Source organism: Natator depressus, chromosome 10, assembly GCF_965152275.1.
Source record: "Natator depressus isolate rNatDep1 chromosome 10, rNatDep2.hap1, whole genome shotgun sequence".
Lineage (NCBI taxonomy): Eukaryota > Metazoa > Chordata > Testudines > Cheloniidae > Natator > Natator depressus.
The window spans coordinates 7,788,248-7,812,904 of record NC_134243.1 but is presented as its reverse complement, the minus strand read 5'-3'; the positions used below and the strand labels follow the sequence as shown (position 1 = coordinate 7,812,904).

The 24,657-nt window shown below is 46.8% G+C and overlaps 1 protein-coding gene across 4 annotated transcripts in view; it reads right to left on the bottom strand.

Moving 5' to 3' along the window:
• Positions 1-24,657, bottom strand: part of PEMT (phosphatidylethanolamine N-methyltransferase) — a 92,453-nt gene that overhangs the window by 42,412 nt on the left and 25,384 nt on the right. For all 4 annotated transcript variants that reach the window (XM_074965105.1, XM_074965103.1, XM_074965102.1 and 1 more), the window contains one exon: positions 8,938-9,053. In XM_074965105.1, coding sequence (XP_074821206.1) covers positions 8,938-9,053 — 116 coding nt within the window. The remainder of the gene's footprint in view (positions 1-8,937; positions 9,054-24,657) is intronic.

The window sequence follows — 24,657 nt, the reverse complement described above, 5'->3', positions numbered from 1 at the left end:
CAACCCGCATACAATATATTCCCCAAAGATATTGTATTAAGGTTATGAATGGTTTATGTATCACTGTGGGCCAGGGATTGTACACAGCGACAGCGGGGAAAAGGGTTGCGTTTAGCTCCTCCAGGAACTCAAAACAGTGGGGGGTGATTAAGGTGAATCATGCAGGTTGTAAATGCCTCCCAGGAGGTACCTCACCCTGGGAAGACTTGCATAGGCTGGTTCAAACTGGGCTTTCCGGAGACCAGCGGCCAAAGAGAGGGCTTTCAGCATAAAAGGACTGTATTTAAATTGACCCAGGGCCTTTTTCCTGATCCAGCCAACGGACAGGACCTCCAGTTAAAGAGTTGTCCCAACCCATGCCAAAGGACTGGAAACATTCTGGCTTCCTCGAGTTCCATAAGACACCTCTGGTAAGCATGTACCATGCATCTAGGAACTTAAAAAAAAAAAAAAAAAATGTTTTCTCTGTGATGCGTTTACCTTAAGAACAAAGATGCTGGCTTAGAATGGGCTGTGGGGTAACTTGTAACTGCTGGCGATACACTGTTCATAGCACTCAGAGAGAAAGCAAAGCACAGACGCTGGTTGTTAGGTAGTCTGGCTTGCTGGGAATCCCGCAGTGTAATCCAGGGAGCCAGGCAGCCTTAAACCCCCACAGTCAGAAAGGAGAGAGATGAGAGTCTCCACCCAAGAGAGGTGATGGCTGGAAGCAGAGGCGCCAACTTCTAAATTTTCCCCCGGGTGGGGATGGGACGGGACTCAACCCCCACTCAGCCCCAGGTCCCACCTCCACTCCACTCCTTCCCCCAAGGCCCCACCCCCGCCCTGCCTCTTCCCACCCCTCCCCTGAGCTCACTTTATCCCTGCTCCTCCCCCTCCCTCCCAGCACCTCCTGCACGCCACTGAACAGCTGTTCCACAGCGTGCAGGAGGTGCGGGGAGGGAGGGGGAGGAGTTGATCGGCACGGGCTGCCAGCGGATGGGAGGCGCTGGTGAGGGGAGCATGGCTGCCAGTGGGTGCTAAGCACCTGCTAATTTTTCTCCGACACGGAGTCGGCGCCTATGGCTGGGAGATAGAAACCTTAAGTGGGTGCCTTTGAGGGACCACGAAGAGGGAATACAGGTGCAGATACCCTGAACTGTGGCAGACATCACTCTCTCATGTCCTACTCTAGGAGGTACATGCAGTGCTCATGGATACGGTTCCCCCAAACCCTGCAGGACTGTATTTTACCAGCAACGGCAGCAGGGGAGGAGAGAAAGCCTTATCAAATGTGTTTGTAAGAGGAATTTTAAATTCTCCTGCCCAACACTCTTTAAAGGGACATGCATTTTCAAAAAGTAGCCCATTTAAAAGAAATTCAAGTTGACAGTGTCCGTTTAAATGATACCACAGGGCCCTATGTTAGATCATCTGATTCACCCCCAGGTTATTCATTCACACCCAGTGTGGATCATGAATCATCAGCACTTCCAGCGATGACAAATTATCATCCTACTTCTCAGAGAAAATCACCTGCATTGGAGACGGCATCTCAGGAAAGCAGGAACCGCGTATGAGACGTCGGCCCAATAACACATCTCTTTGAATTCAGCCCGCTCACAACAGGAAGTCCTAAAAGCAGCTCAGGAAAAGAGAGGCCTCCCTTCCATGCCCTTCTTGGGCAATGAGAGAGCAGAGAGCAGCTGGGGCACCTGCCTACCGAGACTGTCAGTGTCCCCTTTGAGGAGGGAGATATACCATCCCCCTTACAATCCAACCCGTGCTTAAGAAACGATCACCCACTGCAACCATCCTCTCCTAGTGTCTAACCTCCCATTCCTGAGCGAGCTAATTGAGCAGCTCACCAAGGCTCACCTCCAGCTCCATCTGGACACGGCCAATATCCTGGACTTCTCCTGATCAGCCCAGGGCATGGAGCTGAGCTGGCACGGGATTTCTCCTCTGGCCATGGGCATCCAATGCTCATTGCTAGACCTCTCAGCAGCATTTGAGATGGTCAGTTATGCAATCCCGCTGTCCTGCCTGAAAGACATGGCAGGGGTTGGCAAGATCCCATTGGGATGGCTTCATTCTCCTGGAATTGTCAAGTTTAGGTGAGAAACTTCAGGAGCGTGCAGGAGACAGAGCTCAGCGATTGGCTCACAGATCTGGAACTCCTTCCCAGAAGACACCAGGATGGCCAGGAACCTTAGTGCCAGCAGAGCAAAATGTAAACCCCACTTACTTTGCCCAGCCCACACACCATAACACTCCATCTAAAAATAAAATCATAACAAAACCAACCAAAATCCAGCCTCTGATAGCCGAAGAAGTCTCTCTCTTTAGGTGTGAATGTTCACTTCATAACTTTGGGAGGTGTTCAGATACCATGGTGAGGGGCAAGACATAGAAACCAAGAGAGAGGGGAAAGTAACTGGGACTTTAGCATACATATTCAGAAAGCACTGCAAAAAGAGAAACTAGAGGGATCAGGTGACAGCACTGGAGGGAGACTGTATTGAGTCCACACAGGGGAAAGATACCAACAATTAGGCTAATGCATTGGAGAGTCATTTTGGACATAAATTAAGGGGAGAATAAAGGCTCGTCAAGTCAGGCACTCTTAGGATAAAAGTCGCAAACCTCTGGGGCGGCCAAACAACAGAAGATCAGAAAAGGTTTTTACAGATAAGAGAGGCCCTGCGAGAACAAAGAACTTTGATCATGGAGAATTTTAATCTAACGGCAGTAACAATTGCACAAAAGCAATTAATTCTCTTACGCAGTTTGCTGAACAGTTCCCTTGGTCAGAGGCCATCCTGGAGCCATTTCCAAGAAATTAGCTGAGTTTGATAAAGAAGGTTCCAAATAGGAAGCACCTACTGTCTAAGGTGCACAATATAGTTAGACCCAAGATATTCATTTCCAACTACACTGAAGACACACAAGGCTGTCGTTGCTTTTCACTGTCCTCTCTGTCCAGTGCAGCAAGATTTATTTCCACGACTGGAGGAAAAGCTAACACGCTGCAAAGCTTTATTTTAACCTCTTGTGCTTTCTCCAGGGATGCTCTGTTCCCTCCCCATGACTTTGAGTCTTTTACAATTGCAGTTAAAATAAAAAAATGCAGCTATTGAAAAAACTAACATCTGGTGGAGTCCACAGTTCGTTCTTGCTCACAGACACCACTTGCCCACATAAGACATTCGATGGATTTGTTTTTTAAATGGCCAGCATTACAGTCTCAAGCTGGCATCTGAAACAACCACCAAAAAAACCCAAACCACAAGATGTTCTCTTTTTTGCTTCACTAACCACCGTGCATCCCCAAAGATTCTGGACTAGGAACCTGCCCGGTAACTTATTTAATGCATGAAGCACAGCTTGCTCTTTACTAGTTAGATTGGCTCTGCCACACTGAAGCAGACATGACTCAGAAAAAGAAAAGAAAGGAACAGAGAATGGAACAGCAAGACAGTGTTTTGCACTCACTTTCCTGACATAATCAGCCGTTGAGATTACAGCATCTCCATTAGGCAACGGGGCACTGCTTATGTTTTCACGTTACATGTTGGTTGCTCTTTTGCCATCTGTGCTCTGTAGTCTTTTGAGCCTGCTGATGTCTTTATGGAAGTGCAGGGTCCAGGAATGAGGATTGAAAGCCATCATAACTTATCAAATCTTGAGCAAACAAACAAAGGTCAGCATTTACACTAGGGGCCTTGCAATACTGAAAGCAGGCTCATTTTGGAGAGGTGATGGCTCTTAACAAAACTCATCCGCACGTATCACCACCATTCTGACACCATAGCTCTCTCCACTCAAGATTACCTGGCAGAGACATATGTTTGGACTAGAGCACCTTTTGAACCTACTCTGGTACCAACTAAAGGCAGAGGTTAAAACCCCCGAGTTCAGGTTCCCAACCAGGTCTGTAATGTCTGTGTAAATACAGCGAAATGGGAAGGGAGGCCCTGTGAACATGAGGTACAATGGGCCTGCCTGGGGGCCTAGAGCAGCTGGGCTGTGGAACCCAATTTCCTTGAAGGGGTAACAGACTGAAAGCCTGTGCCAGAGAAGCCAGGGGAAAGACAGTGCTGCAGTCTAAGGGAAGGTTAGGACCATGCTGTTCTAGCATAGGGGACCCGAACAACAGCCTGGGGAGTGTCCACAAAGGGAGCTCTACCAGGGCTGTGCATGCCAACGGTCAAGCCATGCCAACAAGTTTAGTAGTAGCTGGCACAGCCTCTGAAAATGTGGGTACTCCACCTGTGAACTGGCTGTTGTATGTGTCAAAAACCAGATAGAAGGCTTTGTGCTGTATCCCAGAAAGCTAGCAACCAGCTCAGCTGTGAAACTGGTTGGTGAGACCGTTCCCCTGTGCAATCCAAACAGACTTCTCTCCGGAATACATAAGCTGAATACACACAAGACACTTTTTATTGCCTTAAATTCAATTATGGTCTAAACTAATTACGAGCTTCCCTACATGAGTTTCAGCAACATGCGGTGGCCTTGAGGAATACAGGAGAGTGGGGGGCAGCGGGCAGTGTCATTTCTAAGAAGCAAAATCTGTCGAATCCATATACGAATTCCACTCATATTTTTATGCCATGGAAATTATCTGAAGTACTAACAATCCATTAGCTCTGACCCTGGCATAATTGGATCTGGGAATTTAGTTCAGACCCATCTTTAATTACTGCAGTGCAGCTAGAGTCACTCTAGCCTATCAACTCCTAGACAAAATGTGGCAAGGGGGAAGTCTGTAAGAATCTGTGTGTTACCTTCACTGAACTAACAGTTAAGGACATATTACCATAATGTACAGTGTCTCATCTATTCTATATCATTAGCTAACATAGGTATTATCAAGGCAGATCTCAGATAAAAGTTTAAACAGCCTGCTTGCTAAATGCACAGGTAATCCCTGCTCTTCTACACAGGAAATACTCTAACTTTTAATGAGTATGCATAGATTTGTTTCTTCTGGTCCTGAAGATTAAAAAATGCCTACAGCAGCAGCTGTACATGCACTGTACTTTGCAAACAGATTATTATGAAGACCCTCCAATTATTCCAGTACGAAATCAGTTAGGGTAAATAACCTTAAGAGAGAGCAGAACAAGAAAACATGATGCTTAAAGGCTGCTAACAGAGATCATTTGATTCTAGTAACTAAACACAAAGCGATTCTGCTTTCCCCCGTTTGTTTCAATACAGAATTCAAAACTTACCCTCCACATACGCACCCCAACCCACTGGTGAAAGATGCTAGAGCTAGATGGATATCCTCTAGACATGCAACAGGGACAAGACAGACCACAACAGTGTGAGCTTCCCTAATCATCCTGCCTTTCCAGTGCACCTCAGTCTTAACTTAGAGGGATCGTCTCTCAGAGCGAGATCGTCTCTCATTTCCCATGCCACTCTTTGACTTTTCAGGTGACATTACCAGAGAGGAAGGATGACCCAATGGTTAAAGGGCTAGCTGCAGATTTAGGAGACATGGGTTCAGTTCCCTGCTGTGCCCTTGGGCAATTTGCTTAGTCTCGCTGTGCCTCAGTTTCCCATCAGTAAAATGGGTGTATAGGACTGGGGCAGAGGCAGTCTGGCCTAGCGGTCACTGCTGGGCTGGTGTCACTGAATCAAGAATGGCCATGAGGCAGTAGGTGAACAGGGATCATAGTAACCGCTAACGCCAGGATCAAAAGACCAGGGTCAGAGACCAGAGATCAGGACTATATCAGGCTGAAGTGAGGAGGCAAAAGTCGGGGTCAGAGACTGGAAATCAGAAAGCAAAGACAACGCAAAGTCGAGAGCTGCAGCAAGCCAGAATGTCTGCGTGGTTGCCCAGACAACTTCCTGGGGAACCCTCCAGGGTTAAATAGTAACCCTGGGTCACACTGCAATTAAACACCTGCAACTGGCCCACGTCAGCCGACTCAAGCTCATGGGGCTCAGGCGAAGGGGCTGTTTAACTGCAGGGTAGACATTCCGACTCAGGCTGGTTCCCAGGCTCTGGGACCCCATAAGGGGCGAAGGTCCCAGAGCCCAGACTTCAGCCCAAGCCTGAACATCTACACCGCCCCATAGCCCGAGCTCCACGAGCCCGAGTCAGCTGACACGGGCCAGCCACAGGTGTTTAACTGTAGCGTAGACATACCCTCAGAGGGCCGCAGGCTGTTGTTGCTCTGGCCCCTTTGGGTGGTACTTCCTGCAGCGCCCAATCTCCATGGTGTTCCTTGGATGTGGCTCTACACGGCCTCCTGGTGGCAACATGGGAACATCAGCTGCCCTAGGCGCCTCAGACCCGGGTTCCAGTGCTGCAAGGGGGATAACAGCACCACCCTACCTCACAGGGGTGTTGTGAAGTGCTCAAATACTGTGGTAACAGAGACCACATAAGTACTTAAATAGCTGAGGGGAGGTTTTCAAAGGCTGAAGCGGCAGTGGGATTTAGGCACTTCACTCCCATAGGTTCCTTCAAACGTCCCAGCCTTAATGTCCATTGCACCAGGGATCTTTGCCACAAGGACTCTTGTCCACTGAGAGAGAGGCCGTCAACTCACTTAACGCTCTGCAGTTGGATGAAAGGTGCTGCATACCCAGGGGTGTCCCTGGGTGGTGGCGGGGCCCGGGACATAGGCGCAGAGTTTTTAATCTGCCTGGGGGCTCCCCCCCACTCCACCCCTTCCCCCGAGGCCCCTCCCTACCCTGCTTCTTCCCGCCTCTTCCTGCCCCTGCCCAGTTCCTTCCCCTCCCCAAAGCACGCTGTGCCCCCGTTCCTCTTCCCTCCCCGGCACTGCCTTCTGATGCCACGAAATATTTGATTTGCAGCAGGTGGTAGGCGCTGAGAGGGAGGCGCTGATCGGCAGGGCCCAACAGCGGGCAGGAGGTGCTGGGGGGGGGCTCTTCCTCACCTGCCCCGCCCACCCTTTCACTCCCCTCCCACCTCACCTCCCCACCTGCTTCCTCATGATTTTTTCAAAGCGCAGCCCCCTCCCAAGTGTGGGGCCTGGGGCGGTCGCCCAGATTCGCCATACCCCAGGGACGGCTCTGTGCATAACCTGCAAAGGACCCAAGGGTGAATTATTCTTTACACCGCTGAAACATGCAAAGTGCACCATGTGTTTTTCGAACATCAAGGAAGCCCCCGCCCCGGAGAGCTGGTGTTTTATTTTTGGGATTGTTTTTTTTTTTTTTTTTTTTTTTTTTTAAAAACAGATGGATACATTGAGAAGTTAAGCAACCTGTCAAGGATGAAACAGCGTGTCAGTGGCAGGGTTTGGGAAAGCGCACAGCTCTCCTGCCACCCAATCCACTGCTCCGTCTCAACACCACTTCACGTAAGCACTTGTTCGTAACTTGGGCTCTATTCCAACCAGTGAGCGAAAGGCAAAAAGCTCCATATTGCTAAATGCCTGGTCCATGGACACACCTCCCAAATTATCATCATCTAACATGGTATGAAATTATTCCTTTTGGCCTAGCATGGGTGAGTTATTGTTTCCCATTAGGCATCTAAGCTCTCACAAAATCCTTATGTTTCTCCAGTTAAGCATTTCAATCATAGGCACATTTGTTGAAATATTTCAGCATTCAGACTCTATGTGATTAGATCATGAAATCTTTTAATTGGAGGCAGCTGAGAAATAGAGGGAGCTAAAAATGCCTCAACAATCCTAGTAGGAAAGGAAGCATTGCACCGGCACATACTCCATGTATCTGGGGCTGTTCAGTCAGCTGCAGTAGCAGATGTACTATAAGAAGCAACTTCAGATTTAAATACACACAGAGCCACTAGGACCGTGATGTAAACTTTGTGGGCTCAATTTTCCGTTGCATTGCCTTTTTATGCCGCTCCACCGGGAGGGGAGGGGATAAAATTGGGCCACCTCTCCCCGCAACATCCCCTTGGACCCAACACTGTGCAGGGGAGAAACTCCTCCCCACACACGCACACTCTGGGGACACTAGGACCCAGCTGGTGTCATATCCCCAATTCTGCCATTTCAAATCTAGCCCAGGCTGCTGGTCCCCCAAAGCTGATACAACCTAAGGGCTATATGTGGTGACTCATGTGAAACAAGTTGGCAATCTCAGCCAGCAGCGCCTAGCCGACAGGCATCCAGATCACAGAGCCAGAAGCACCTTTGTTGGGAGTCTCCACAGAAAGACCCACGTTTGTTTGGAGCAGGGAGAATGAAGGTCTTGCCGGGGCAGCATGGGAAAGCCTTGTCCAGGCAATGCCTATGCCACACCTGTTCTGCCCCTGTGAGACTTTACTCTCCAAACACCAACAGTCCAGCACCTTTGGCCAGCATCCAGTTCATGAAATAGTAATATAGAAAATAAAACTTACAAGGAATTGTATAATGCTCTTTTTAAAAAAATCTGCTAGTTATCAATCATGATCAGGTCAGTGGAAAGACATAAGAAATCTATTGCTCTTACATTTGTATAGGGTTAGGGTCCCCTTATCGTAGTATCTGAACACAATCTTCAAAGTATTTACCCTCACATGCCCTCTGGGAGGCAGGGCAGGACTACTGGCCCACGTGTACAAATGGGGAACTGAGATCCAAAGGCCCAGATCCCAGGTTTGCACCCAAACTACTGAGCCACCCTTTTTCTCTGTAGAACAGGGATACAAAGCAAGAAAGTTTGAACCTCAGTGACTAATACAGTTAAATGAGGCCACCTTGAAATATTTCTGATTTTCCTGTTTACTCCCCACCCTTCCTGCCTTGGAAATAGAAATATTTTTGTTTCCTTCTTTGATTTTATTTTTTCCTCAGTTGCGGGGGGCAAAAAAAGGGGGGGGGTCTGGGTTTGGCATAATAGGAAGATGGCTTTTCAAAGAGAAGTGGAGCATGATATTGCCAGCCCAGTTTCCATAGTCACTATCCCTGATCCCTGCTTTAACTTGAAGTGATAGAATAGGGTCCTTACCAATGGCTCCGTATAAAGTTAAGCAGCAGGATGACAGCGCCCAGGCAGTAACATGCAGTATATGGAGAGCCACAGACTCTACTGAGAACTCGGGTTTTGTGTTCCCATCTTGCTACCTAAACGGACAAAAAACAAAGGGCGTTTGAGGCAGTGAGACACATGTTGCTTTTATTTTAGTGCTGACGATGCTATCCCCGTACTAGACACAGGCTTTTTATAAGAACTAAAAAGTACCAGGAGCCAAATGATCATTTAATACTTGATTAGAAAGGAGCAGAAGATATTGAACTGACTTGGCTTAAAAAGAACACATTAGAGAACACCCCTTTCTAAATTCTGTAACCCTCTTGGAAGCCTCCGTTAAACCCCAGTAGTGCATACATTTTTCCATCAGGTTAGAACCTCAATGACTTGTTCACAGGGAAGCCTGGAGAGTCTAAAAACACACTAGCCAGGACTGTTGCTACTGTGTAGAGAGGGGAAAATATTAAGGTGGTATTTTCTTTTTCTGCCGCTCAATTTATTCTCCTTGTTCATGCCAATCCTTCCATACTTTCCCAATTCTATTGCCCTGGATCAGATAAGCCATGGCCCAATTTACGGCAATTCCTTGCCTGCTCCCATACTTTATTTTGGCTTTTGAAGCCATTCAAAAATATAAACTCCAGGCCTCACAAGCTAAAACTCTTGTCACTAGAGGAGAGAAGTGGTGCTGAGTGACTGAGTTAGGTCACACTAAATGAGCTTGTACGTCTGGGCTTGGGCTGTGCAAAGGCAAACACAAGTGGCCAAGAGGGGGAAATTCAGGTTGTACAGTTTCCCCTCCCAGTTCTGGCACCTCACTAAGACCCTGTTCTAAAGCCCACTGAAGTCAATGGGAATTTTTCCTCTGACTTCAAAGGCTTTGGATTGGGCCCCAACCCCGCTGAGGTATTGCTCCCCCAGGCTGATCCTCTGCAGGGTAATTTGAGGCGGAGTTCAGGGATCTGATGCCAGATGTACATTTTATCTCAAACTCCTGTGAACCAATATATTCCTTAAATGACAGATACACACTTCAGATAAACCCACTGGTTTATCTCTGCATGTCCATTGTGCCTTTGCTTGTTAGTGATTCCCAGTTTTAATCACTGGGGTCCTCTCTATTCTCCTGTGTCATCTTTGTCCATTGCTATCTAGAACCATTACATATAAGAGAAGAGGTTTAGAAAACATGATCTATGGGAAAAGGCTGAAAGACTTGGGCACGTTTAGGCCAGAGAAGGCTGAGGGGGGACATGATAACAGTCTCCGAATAGGTAAAAGATTGTTGTGAAGAGGATGGTGATCAAGTGTTCTCCATGTCCTCCAAGGGTAAGACAAGAAGGAAACAGCTTAGCTTACAGCCAGGGAGATTTAGGTTGGATATTAGGAAAAACTCTCTGACTATAAGGATAGTTAAGCAATAGAATATGTTACGTGGGAGGTTGTGGAATCCCCGTCACTGGAAGCTTTTAAGAACAGGTTAGACAAACATTTGTCAGGGATAAATTAGACATATTTAGTGTCTGTCTACACTTAAAACGATACAGCAGGACTGCTGCTTCACTGTAGTGCTTCAGTGTAGACACTACAGCGACGGGAGGGGTTCTCCCGTCACAATCCACCTCCTGGGTCGGCAGAAGAATTCTTCCATTGACCTGGCACTGTCTACAGCTGGGGTTAGGTTGGCACAGCTACATCTCTCGGGGTATGAATTTTTCACAGTGCTGAGAGACGTAATTATGCCGATGTAAGTTTTCAGCATAGATCAGCCCTTAATCTTGACTCCGCACACAGGGATGGAGTAAAGGACCTCTTGACCCTAGATGACCCTTGCAGCCCTACAGGTCTAAGATTCTATTATATGTTTTTTGTTAGTAATGGTTCTGTATTCATTCACGCGCACCCACACATGCATAGTGTATCCCTGGACAATGAATTAACACGCAGTATAGCAATGCTGTTTTCAATTTCCATTGATTTCTGAGGCAGCACAGATGCAATGAGGCTGTATAGACAAACAAACAGCAGAACCCCTACCCCAAAGATCTTATGATCTAAAGAGCATTGCCCCTCAATCATCTGGGAATTCATCAACGGATCACCAATGGGAATTTTTTCCAGTGACTTCAACAGAATTTGGATCAGGCCCACACACAGGACTGGCACCAGCCCAAGTTCACTAACATACAGATAACATGTAACATGTTTGGGAAGTGGCTGCAGCTATGTCAGTGGCATATTTAGGACCAAATTCACCTGTAAGAAGTGAATGCCGCGCCTTTGATTTCAACGAAGTTTCACCTATTTACACCAGGACTGAACATGGCCCGCCTTGCATGCGTCTTGCAACTCCATCTATGTATATATTCTAGGTGTATTTGATAAATGATCAATTCATTGAAGCAGAGAGGAGGGAATTTGAAAGGCAATGCTGGTCCAAAAGCACAAAGTGCGACCTCTTGCGAGCGAGGCAGGCTTCGCCAGGTGAAGAGATGCAACACTCAGATAAGCAGGGCACCGGTTTTGCATGCCAAGAGTTGATTTAATTAGTTATACAACGATAGTCATTAGTGGATCTGTAATTTCAGGACAGAGAAATCAGATTTATAGTCTCTTGCTTGCTGGTATAAATAGTTTGTATTTTAAATTGAATTTAAAGCTCAGTGCGTCACGCTGCTGCTAAAAAGGGACCTGCTATTTGAATCAGTCAAAGGAAGAAACCAGGTCGGATGAGTTACCGCCTTTTGAATTTTTTTTAAAAAAGGGACCACAACAGGTGATTGAGTCATGGGGGGGAATGTAGCCATATGCTGGTAATTTATGCAAACTTCCTAATACTGATGCTTTCAATGGGAATTATTCCGGCTGCACTCAGTTGGATTGTGACTTGAGGCTTATTTTGGAAGCTTTTAACACATCCAGAGAGTACTTCGCTCGGGGAGTACGTCAAATGCAAATCAGGACACACACACACTTCCTACGGCGCCTAGATTGGCAAGGCTGCCCCTGCTGGATCAGAGTGGAGTGCATCAGTTAGTCTCTCCTGAAACACAAATCTTTGTAGGTCTACCTAGACGACCATGGTGGTCCCTTCTGGCCTTTACAAAACAAAACAAAAAACCCTCTGCATCTCTGATAAATTTTCAATTAATTTCAGCTGAGAACGAACACCTGACAGGTAGATTTCAAATGCTTCAAGGTAGAGATTGTCTCTTGCTATGTGTTTGCACAGCACGTAGCACAACGGGGCCCCACCCCAGTGTGTTGGGGGTCTCTAGGTGCTACCCCACTCCAAATAATAAATGATACAAACCACAAAAATGAACGTTAAGTGATTTGGGGTATACTAGATGACTATTACTTCTACAGCACCTCCTCCTGCTGTCCAGATACCTCAGCGATACATGAGTACGGAGTGGCTAGAAGGATCTCAAAAGTGCAATAGTCACACAAATTCTCTGCTACCATGTCCTCTTTTACTTAGCTGCAGTCACAACCACAGAGAATCTGACCCTACATCTATAGTATCACAGTGCCCGTGTGAGGGAGGTAGCTAAGTCTTGCAGATTGAATAAGGGGTTTTGTGACTTGCCCAAAGGTCACACAACAAAAGTCTGGGTGTAGACAACAGTAAAATCCAGGTCTCCTAAAATTTAGGTTGACCTTGCTACGTCACAATGGGGGTGTGAGAAAAAAATTCACACCCCTGAGAGCCATATTTAAGCCAACCTAAGCCCCACTGTAGACAGTACTAGGTCAATGGAAGAATTTAGCTACTGCCTCTCAAAGAGGTGGATTTATTACCGCAATGGAAGAACCTCTTCCATCACAGTGATGTATCTAAACCAGGGGCGCCAGAACAGGGGAGGTCAGGGGGCCAGGGCCAACCCACTTTTTACCAGCCATAAGGGCAAGCGACGCGGGGAGAGGGTGAAGAAGAGTGAGTGGAGTGTGGGGTCTTGGGGGAATAGGTGGCACGAGGGCAGGGCCTTGGGGAGAGGAGCCATGCGAGAGCGGGGGCTCGGGGAGAAGAGGTGGTGTGAGGGCAGGGCCTTGGGGGCAGCACAGTGGGGGCGGGGCCTGGGAGGCAACGGGTGGTGCAGTGGAGGCGGGGCCTCAGGGCAGCGTGGCAGTGGCACGGTTTGGGCATCTGTCCCCCCAGTTTTAGGGCATTTCCACTGCTCCCGATCTAACCTATAGCAGCACAACTGCAGAGCTTCTAGTGGGGACATAGCCCAAGACTTTCACTACCTGGTCGTGCTTCCCCCACTCTTGATAAGTCCAGTGATGACTGAAAGTTATCTGTGTAACATTTTCCAACACTCAGAATAGAAGTAATGCAGTAGTGTGTAACATTTTCCAACACTCAGAATAGAAGTAATGCAGTAGGAGCCTCTTGAAAACATGCTCTAGGGTCCAATGTACTCGGTCTCATTTCTTGTTAAACTTTTTTACATTGACTCGAACAGCCTGGCAACATTCCAAGTGATCCAATGTTTCCCCACAAACCATGATTCATACTCGATTTGAGCCCTTTCCCAGCGATTTGTACAAATGCTCAGAACACAAGTAAAGGAAAAAAAACAAAACACACCTCAAATGGCTGCCACTGAAGCAAACAAGAAATTGATTTGGATTGCCTGGTCTTTTATAGGTGCAAAAATCTTATAGCATTTATTTCATAGAATCATAGAATCACAGAATATCAGGGTTGGAAGGGACCTCAGGAGGTCATCTAGTCCAACCCCCTGCTCAAAACAGGACCAATCCCCAACTAAATCATTTAATTTGAGCAGGACTGTAAAAATCAGATTACAAACGTGACATCCACTTCAAAAGCAGCTTTGGCTCTCAAATTTGCTTAAACATTTAATCAACTGGAAATGCTATTTATTGCTCTGTTAAGGCACTGACAATAGCCTTTCATTAATATGTAGTGTTTGTTCCAGGGAAATGGATTTTATTCCATCATCCAAGCGAGGTGACTTTTAAATGTGTTACATTTTAATTTGCTCCGGCTTTGAAATAGAGGCTTGGTTCTATTTCATGGGACTCCATTTTTATATTCGGTTTACCACAGATGTACAGCATGAAACCAGATGCCTCTGAGCCCGAGATATCTTTGCCATCGCTATGCTAATCCAACCGTCTAGGTCCTTATCTGACCCCCATTTCCACAGTATCGGAGCCCCTCACAATCATTAGTGAATGTCGCCTTACAATGCACCAATGAGGCAGAGGTGAAAGTAAGCCGGTACACCCGGTACGGCGTACCGGCAAGAGCCCATACTGGGGCAGCCCGCCTTCCCCAGGCAGGGCCAGCTCTAGGCACCAGCAACACAAGCAGGTGCTCGGGGCGGTACATTTCTAGGGGCAGCATTCCAGCGCCGGCCATGCCGCCCCTAGAAATGTGCCCCCGCTGCCCCAGCTTGCCTCCGCTCCGCCTCCGCCCGCTCCCCGGAGCACGCTGCCGCCACTCCACTTCTGTTTGGCACGGCAAACCTGGGAGGGAGGGAGGGAGAAGCCGAGCGGCGGCATGCTCAGGGGAGGCGGCGGTGGTGGAGCGGAGGTGAGCTGGGGCGGGCAGCAGTTCGTCTACCCCCCCCGTTACTTCCTGCACTCTCCCCCCACCCTTGCTCCCCTCTGCTCTGCCTGCTCCCCTGCTTGCCTGAGAGGGAGGGGGGAGAAGTGGAGCGGCGGCGTGTTCAGGGGAGCAGGCGGGGCGGAGGTGAGCTGGGGGGGGGGGGGGGGAGCCGCAGGAAGCAATGGCGGGGGCAGAAATGCTGCACGCCTGGGGGAGGAGGCGGGGCCAGGGATTTGGGGAAGGGCAAAAATTGGGGCAGAGCTGGGGGCACGAAAAAAAAACAGGGGCAGCCAAAAATTTTTTTGCTTGGGGTGGCAAACATCCTAAAGCCGGCCCTGTCCCCAGGGGCAATTTAAAGGGCCTGGGGCTCCCAGCAGTGGCTGGAGCCCCAGGCCCTTTAAATTGCTTCCAGAGCCCCGCTACTCCATGGCTCCAGCGACTAATTAAAGGACGGGACAGTAGAAGCAGGGGAGCCCTGGGCCCTTTAAATAGCCCCCGGAGCTCCAGGCTGCTGCGGCTACCCTGGTGGGGGGGGGGAGGGAGAAGGAGGGGCGGCACTTACCTTACAGGGTGGGCTGGGGATGGCTCTGACCCCCTCAGCCCCGCCCCTTTTGCCCTAGGCCCCACCCCTTCTGGGGGCCAGAGCTGGCCCCAACGTATCAGTAAGTTACTCAACTTACTTTCACCCTTGCAATGAGGTAAGGAAGGATTAGCATTGTGTAGAAACAGGACAACATCAATGTAAACTACCTTTAAGTTCACACCAGGAGGGTTTACACGGGGCAACCAGAATGCAACACAGTACAGCGCTCTACAGTTCACATCCCCATAGTCTGGACTGCGGTGACTTGTAGACGAGGCCCAAGTGACTTGTCCAAAGCCGCACAGGGAGCACATGCCAGAGCTGGAAAATAAACCCAGATCTCCCGAGACCGAAGTTTGGTGCTTTCACTACCAAGCCACCCTGATGCCCATAAGGGACAGACAGGATGGCCTGTGTGTTTTAACGTGTTCGCCCTTGGTGTCTAGCAAGCACCGTCTCCCGCTTGCAGAGGTGTGCTCCAGCACACGGCACATGTAAGGAAAGGGGTACCGGGATCTGTGGGTGCTCTTGAGCTGGTCTCCAATTCATTCTGCCCCTTTCCCTGGGTTTAGGGAGGAAGAGTGAAGGGGGGAGGATTTGTGCCTAGACCTAGCGTATATTGCCTCATTCACCGCACAAGGAATTCTACCTATGCAGTGTTTAGGAAACGATACACCGTGAACTCTTCACACTGGCAGAGGGGCCATCCAGCTGACAGGCAGGTAAAACAAGCATAATTAGCGTGATGTGTCATTAACATAATTCATGATAACAAAAGCTTGTGAAGGGTTATTAAACTTCATGTTTCAGGCCATTCTCTAACTAGTAGACACCAGGATGAGACCTAGAGGGGCAGGGGAGCAAATCACCCCACATCTGCCAGCTACAGGGTTCTTACACCTTCCTTCGAAGCATCTGGTGCTGCCATTGTTGGAGACAGGACATTGGGATAGATGGACCTTGGTTCTGATCCAGTTTGGCAACTCCTAGGTTCCTAAGCTGTAGTCAGTGCAACTGAGTTAAAAATATAATGAAAGCTACTGAGGGCTAGCTGCTCCTAGTTGGGTTAGCCCCAAAGGGAGGCAAAGGAGGAAGTCTGGGGCGGAGCAGAGTGTCCTGCTGATCTCATGGATCCTAGGGGATCTGCCAAAGATCAGAGCCACCCTACCTCCAAGTCCCCAAGCTGTAGGGGAGCACAATCCCAGAAATCATGCTGTCCGCTGGCAGATGCCATTCATGGATGGATTTAGTCTGAGGCAAGGGAGCCCACAAAAGAGTCAAGGCAGACTAAGTCCACACTGACTTCCATATGGTTAGAGGGGAAGGCAGAAACATCTCTTTATGGACTCAATCTGCTGGGCCCTGCTACCTACACCTCGCGGGAGTAAAGGGCAGTATAGCATCTGAGTTGATCCTTGTAAATTAATAAAATCCTTGCCACTCTACCAGAAGACCCCTAGCAATGCACGGTTTGCTCACCTGTACATCACCTGCACAAAGCTCTTGAGTATCTGGCATTATCTTGCTCATAAGTCGAACACAAGACTTCAGTGCAAATCTGGGGAAAGGAATCACCTTTCAAGCCACCTGTCTGTGCTTCTGCTTTTTGTGGCCTAGAGGATGCCTACATCTGGCCGTTCTGAACCCCCGAATTGCATATGTGCTATGACAACAAACACTGATTGCTGCTGGATGGTTTCCTTGAATCATTCATTTTCCCCCTAAGACTAGAGGATCCAATGAACCAGCATATGCTTTTCTCAAATGGCTGCTGGACTAAGATTGGAGACGGGGTGTATAACCCATAAGCACCCAGCAACAAACAGTGGTAAGCAGATGTCCGCAGTTGGTCGGATTATATTTAGCTGTGGCTGTCACTGGGGACTGCATTAATAAATCACCCCAAGTTGTATCACTTAACTGACCTGACACCAATTCCCTCCCCTCTGACTTGTCAGTTCAGCTACTGACAAGGCCCAGCAGGCACACTTCCACATAACTGAAGAAGGACTTGAGAATGAAACGGATGCTCAGCCAGGATTGGACATTACTACTCCTTGTGTGTTGTCAAAGCGACAGCCGTCTGCCGTGAGGGAATGAAAGTATTAGCAACGCTTCAACTAGACATCCTTGGCAGCGGGAGACTCAACCAGCAGGAGCTCTTCTAAGTCTCTATCTACATTCATCACAGTTTGTACCTACGACCATCACCTGCACCCTCACAACAGGGGGTGTTCTCATCCATCAGCAAGAGTTCTGAAGGCATTTACTACACTGCCATCAGGACTCATGTTCCACTGTCAGCCAGAACGTGATCAGCAGAAGCTCTGGCAGTAGAGGCAAGAAAAAAAAAAAAAAAAAAGAACAGAACAGAAACCGCAAATTAATTTGTACAAGCTGGTAATTGTAGCTGCTATCTGTATGAAATCTCTAATGAGTTTATTTAAATATGTTCTCCGTGCAGATCATACAGGAATTATCAAGGTATTTCTGCAGATGAGATATTGCCATGCAGTCTTCGACAGACCAAGTGCTGATTAGGAGACATTAATTAGCTGCTTAAACAGTAATTGACTTGCTGTTACAATTAGCCATCATCTCACCTTGATAGTATTCCATAGTATAGTAGAAGAATAGATATCAAGAATCCATCTGAGGGTCTGGTTTTCTGAATTAATCTTTCAGATTAAGACCATTCCCCTTGAGGTGCACGTCTGCCTCCCCCGGTGCCATTGAAAGAACAGACGCAAGAGGAAAAGAGAGCAGGATTGCCTTGAATGAAGGAGTGCGTTCATGTCCCTCTGACTTTCTAAAGGGACATCAGCTTTTCCAGCACATCAGATACAAATGACCAGTCTTCACCTCTTCCTTGGCCCCCATCGACCCTTGTGCACTGCTGAGCATCAACTCCCCACCCACAATGCTAGTCTTTACCATTCAGCAGTCCCATGCTTCCTCCACCGCCTGCATCCTTTCTCCCGTGCTACCCCTTATCCACAGCAGTGCTCCCCATAAACATCTGCAACGCCACTACAGTATCACCCTCCAAGTCTCTTATTAGAGCTCACCTCTGCTGTGATGCCTACATAAACACTGAATGACAGCTAGGCAGCAGGTGTTCTGTAATGCTGGTTATGACATTGATCACAGTCATCTCACGGTTACCTTGTGGGCCTCACAGGTTCGTTGAACGCACCTGTTGTCTCTTGTATTAGCCTTAGATTCTAAGATCCTGGGGTCATTTCATTGTGCGTGTACCGTGCCTAGCTCAATGGGACTCTCCTCCGTGACTGGGGCTGCTAATGCAAATCATGACTAATAATGCTATTGAAAAATTAAGAATTAAAAGTACTTTCAGGTGACGCAACTGCCCCTCAGTTCTGCCCACCCCAGATAAAGAAAATGTAGTTGCAAAGGCACAAAAGTTTTCAACTATTTTTGCCACACAAAGCACAGGGGAAATGGGCAAACTATGACCCCAGTCCCGTAATGGCTCCTGCTGCAAATGGGTAGCGGTACAGCAGTAAACCTGAATTTACTCAGTTTCACTGGCTGCCAAATATGTCCATGCCTTGAACTGCGTGGGCAGAGGCCTCCGCTGAGTAGAACCTTACCCTTCTTGCAATCAAGGGGCCTGAGGAGTCAGGTACTACTCCATGCAATTAAGGGGATCAGAATCTGGCCCCAAGCAAACAAGAGTTTGTTGAGGGGAAATGTACACATGGTAAACGAAGTGAACCCTGGGAGTCGTCATCACAATGAGGACACTGCGAAGTCCAGGTGTGGGTGGGCCAGGGAAGTGGAAGAGCCAAACCAAATCTAGAAAATGCACTCTCCATAAACGGGGGGCCATGGAAAGGGTTAGGTGTTTTGTTTCCACTGGCCATTCCCAATACTCCGGGCATCACCCTTTGACAACCTAACTCTGGAGAGCTGGTGTTTTACTGCTGCATTGGCTCTGAGTGCTGCCATGCCAAGGCCATTCCCAGAAATGCCAGCTCACAGAGGCCACTCAGACAAAGTGCTTCTCCACTCCCAGTATCGATCAGATAAACACAGGATGATCCATCCTGTTTTCCAGCACTCTTGAGGAAGCCACCACCAGCTGATCTCAGACTAATAGGTTCTGCTCCTGTCTTCAGCTGCTAAAAGCTATTTGATTGCTTCCCTCCTGCACGGAGGGAAACAGCAGCTCTGTACTGCAAGTTGTTTCTGTAGCAGGAAGGTGGTCAATTACAGACAGCAATGAGCTGGCAATGGATTTCTAAAAGAGCTTTTTAAAAATAAAAGAACAAACCAACCTATGCAGCAATTTTAGTCAAGAATCTTCCACTATCAGCTAGTGGACCACCAGCTTCCAATCCATACAACTTAAAAAAGCAAATTAAAACATTTCCCAAGGTATTAAATGAATGGTCTGATTTAGAGAGTGTCAGGACCTCTAGACTGGAGAGCTCGTCTTTCTACACATACTGTAAAGAGCCAAGTCCGTTTACAGTGCTATGCCAATAATACTAATAATTAGATATAAAATGTACCATAGCAAAATCCACGAGGTCATGTTTCACAGTGAAAAGTGTAATTCCCAGTAGCTTGATAGGACATAGGACCATCCCTTCTTATTTTCCATTCATGACATTATCCAGCAACAAATTGGAGTAATCAACTTTCATTATGGAATTAGTCTACTGTTTTTGTTTGTTTTTACTTCTAGGTCCTAACAGTAATGCAAACATATATACGATTCTGTTCAGGAAGGTGGTTGGCCTTCTCATTACAGCTTCAGACTAGATCATGGACGATCTGGGCTTTGTTCCTGACTCCGCCATGTCCAAGGTTACACAAGAAGGCTAACCCAATCAACCCCTCTGTTTTTCAGATTCCCCTTGTATGAATGATGAGAGGCTTAACTCATTAATATTTGTAAACGGTTTTGAGATCCTCAGGTGGAAGGTGCTGGTCCAATTGCCACTGAAGTCAAGGGAGGTTATTCCACTGGCTTTATTGGTCTTTGGATCAGGCCTTGAGTTTTTGTTATTTTTTTTCAGCCAAAAGAAACAGCAGTGGACAGTTCACACATGAGGTAGCATTTCCTAGCCTGGTAAAATAGTAAACTGATCGTTCATGTGCCAACTCTTGTCTCCACTAGAATTATACCAGCAGGTGAAGAAACAGTTTCACAGAAAGAAAAGGAGGACTTGTGGCACCTTAGAGACTAACCAATTTATTTGAGCATGAGTTTCACAGAGAAAATAAGGATCTGCAGAATTCCTGTGAGAGCAGAAGGCGAGAAATTCAAGGAAGGACATGAGAGACACTAGCACTTGAGAAAACTGAAGAAGAGAAACACCAGTAAACAGCAGACTGATCAAGGGTTTTTTTATACAAAATCAAGATTGTGTATGTGTCTTGTTGGGAGAGATGCTTGGCCTAGCAGCCGGAGCAGCTCTGGCCCTAACTCTGGTGGAACTTTGAGCAGGGTTTTGGGTCTCATTTTTCCAGTTGAAGATACTAGCACATCTCTCGGTGTTGAAAGGGTTTAGTATGACAACATAAGCACCAGCTACTGTTAATACAATATCCCATGCTGAAAACAGCAATTTAAGCACCAGAAATTAAATGGTTTTCTCTGGTGTCTCTTCTGCAAAGAGCTCGGTGCATGTTAGATACTAGAGAGGTCATTTGGGGCTGGTGTCAGATCTTCAACAACAGAGACAAGAGTAAGACTACTCTCGTTATTTAAAAGGGGTAAAATCAATACTAAAGAAAGCTGGGTTAATTAAACAATGCAGGAGTGTAACCTAAAGAAACTATCTCCAGCTAATGTAATTGGACTGAAACGACATAGGTCACCTCGGTTTAATGGCCTTGAGCTGGGGAAACAAAACAGTTCCTCAGGTAAACAGAGAAGGGTTTCATAAGGACTAGAGTGCAGTTTACCTCGGAGTAGTCTTTTGAGATTACTTCCACACACGCCTTTTACCTTAAATCCATCCATGATAAATAGCCTGATAATAATTTCATTTATCTAATAGTGCTTATGTGATTTCTGGTGATGGAAGTCCCATCTCATCAGCCCGTTGCAATAAAAACAAGCCCCGCTCAATGTTCTCTAAAGCAGCGTAAGTTTGTAAATGTTCCATGAGATGAATCCTCTTCCGCTTTAGCAAAAACAAATGACGCAGAATATAATCTCACACTCACTAGCAATTTCCATCACAAAAATCTGAACAGTGGCTCTTCGGAGCAGAGAGCCCATTGTTTGCATAACAGGATCCAAGCTGAAGATAGACAAATTCAAATTGTAAATAAGGCATAATTTAAAAAACCAACATTGCAGGTAATTAACCATTGGAACAGCTTCCCAACAGAGGTGGTGGAGTCTTTAAATCCAGACTGTGTGTCTTTCTACACACAGATATAGTCTAGCTAGATGTTGTTGGACTCAATGGAAGAAGTACTGGGTGAGGGTCTCTGGCCTGTGCCAGGCAGGCGGTCAGACTAGATGATTGCAATGGTCCCTTCTGGCTTTGGAATTTACACACAAAAAAATGCTACAAAAATACTAATTTATCCACAACACCCCAGGGGAGGTGGAAAGCGATTTGAACTCCCACTTTAAGGTGTGGCACAGACAGGCAAAGTTCCTTGGCCAAGATCATATTATGCGGCGGAGACAGAGTACAGGATATAATGGAGGAGTTCCGGGCTCCCAGTCCTGTGTTTAAGTCACCAGACCACATTGCTAAAATACACTGAATACCCACTTCACTCCCTCTACAACCACAAGCAGAGTCTCTTGGTGTAAAAACAAAGCCAGCTGCAGAAACTGTTACCTTCCTCAACAAGTATGAGAGAGCAAAAGAATGAGCCCAGATGGAGCAGGTGGAAGGGGTTCAGGGAACGTATCAATATTTGGGGTTTGTACCAGAGGCCACCTGGAAGAATACTCGCTCAAGGGCTAGCTGGATGTTACTTATTTTAGTTATTCCTAGAACAGAAAGTCACAGATGTTTGTTTAATGGAATTTTGCTTAACTTTTTTTTTTTTTGGGGGGGGGGGGGGGGCCTTCAGTTTCAGCGACTGTGTGCACAAATGAACTTCACTTTACTTACAATTCTAATTAAATGGTTACTTCTGCATACTAACTCCCCCAACCCTGTATTTTCCCATTTTTGATGCAAAAGCCATTTTCACCCACAAATATAGGCCCGTTTTAACTTGTGAAATTCACAGAACAGGCTCAAATTCATAACAAAAGGTCAAAGGAGGGGAGGGGATTTTCAAGTGGTTTAGAGGTCTCAGCCTGCATTTGCTTTCATACAAGCCATTTTACCTTCCAAAGAATTGGAATGACTTACCAAGGGTCGTGATGGCAATTTTTAAATCAAGATTGGATGGTTTTCCAAAAGAGATGCTCTAGTTCAAACAGGAATTAATTCGGGGAAGTCCTATGGCCTGTGTTAGACAAGAGGTTAGATTAGATGATAGTAATGGTCCCTTCCAGACTTAGAATCGAAGAATACATTTTGGGGAGAAAAAAATATCAAAATCACTATTTCCATTTGAGTGCTGCTGACAAATGTTAATATCAAGGAACCAGGGCAGAACACCTTTCGCCAAGCCTCTGAAAGCCCCTGGCTTCGGGCTAGATTACAAAAGTCAGCAGAACTATTTGTTTTAATATAAATTCACCCTTCCCCATGTTGGTGAACGCTATCATTCTAGCCCACAGAGTTTACATTGCAGAACAATGTTTAGAATCACTTTCACACGGGTTATCAGAGATCTTATTGCATCACGTTGCCCTCCCACCTCATCCTGTTTACCAAGGAGATCACCCTCGGCAGCTTATTTGACCACCTCTTTCTTAAGCTTAACTGTGTTTGCTTTCATGCCATCTTCTCTGCACGGAGCATCTTTCCTGAGCCAGTGCACAAAGTCACATCCCTCTCCTGGTTTAGGCCATGATTCATCGAAGGAAGTGCCTAAGTCTTATTGAATTCAATGGGATTTAATGAGATGCCTACATGCTTTGCTGAAACAGGCCTTATCTCTATTCTGAAGATCCGCTTCTACTGTGACATCTACAAAAGTTATTTAACAATGATATTTACAGATCCTATATAGAAACTAAACCAAGTTTCTTTGCTACACCATGCTGTGTATTAGCAGTCACCAAGGAACCACGTTAATTCACTTATGACGACATCTCTCCTCTAGAGACCACCCCTCCTATCCTGTCCCCCAATCTCCATTGTGACATTTCTGAAATCAGACCCTAATCCTGACATCTGGGCCACTTGGGCAGAATCGAGCACCAGGATGGAATCCCTCTGAAGGCAATGGTGTGGCCCAGGTGGAATTGATTGCAGGAATGGGGCCCTAGATTTTTGGGGGTTTGTTCATGTCTTTTTATATTGTGAGGCACCTATCACACTTTTGGATGCTGTCAAATAATAAATGCAAATCTGTGGCCACACTCACCACTGCAGTAACAATTAATATTGGTCAAATATAATTAGGGGATTTGGCTAGACGAAAAATGGTCAACAGCACTTGGCAAATGCACCCACCTAACAAACCTATCTGACTGGCCAAATCTCCATTGAGGCATCCGCAGAACCAGTAAGTATTTTAACAAATCTGCCAATCTTTCAAAAGTCGCATCATCAATAGATGTCATAGTGTTTTAGTGACAGAGCTCTGAAATCACTCCTAGCCAGTTTTGAAAGGTCAAGTGGTTCCAGATGTAATAGAAACGACGCAATCTGAGGAATCTGACATTTATTAAATCTTCTGATCATTGCTCTAGTAAGGTATGAGAGCTAACTTGAGTTGCTTCTTGTTCTCCCATAGGACATTGCAACATACCACAGTGGTTTCTCTAACGCTTCATGACATTAGGGGTTGTAAAAGGGTCCAATCTTGCCACCTTTGCTCATGCTGAGTTGTACCCTCACTGTGCAAGTAGCTTGGAATCAGGTTAATTTCTGACTTCTCTCTTCATTCACCTGAAAATTTAGGGTGGGGAGATGGACCAGCCAAGACGTCAAGTAGAACAATCGTTAGAGATTCAGACGAAGATGACAGCCCTTCCAACATGCTCCACTAATGGGTTGGGGGTGAAGGGGAGGGACAATCTGGATGTTTGGGAGAAACTAGAACATAAGCTTCTCAAACTGCAAACACATCAACATACAATCAGCCCATTATGACCAAACAAAAAAAACCAAACCAAACCACACCAAATCTTCAGCTGGACATAGAATCACAGAACTGAAGGAACCTTGAGAGGTCATCTAGTCCTGCCATGAGTGCAGGGGATGGGACTAAGTATTATCTAGACCAGGGGTTTTCAAACTGGGGGTTGGCACCCCTCAGGGGGTCACAAGATTATTACATGGGGGGTCATGAACTGCCAGCCTCCACCCCAAACCCCACTTTGCCTCCAGCATTTATAATAGTGTTAAATATAAAAATGAGTTTTTAAATTAAATGGCAGGGGGCGAGGGGGGGGGGGGGGTTT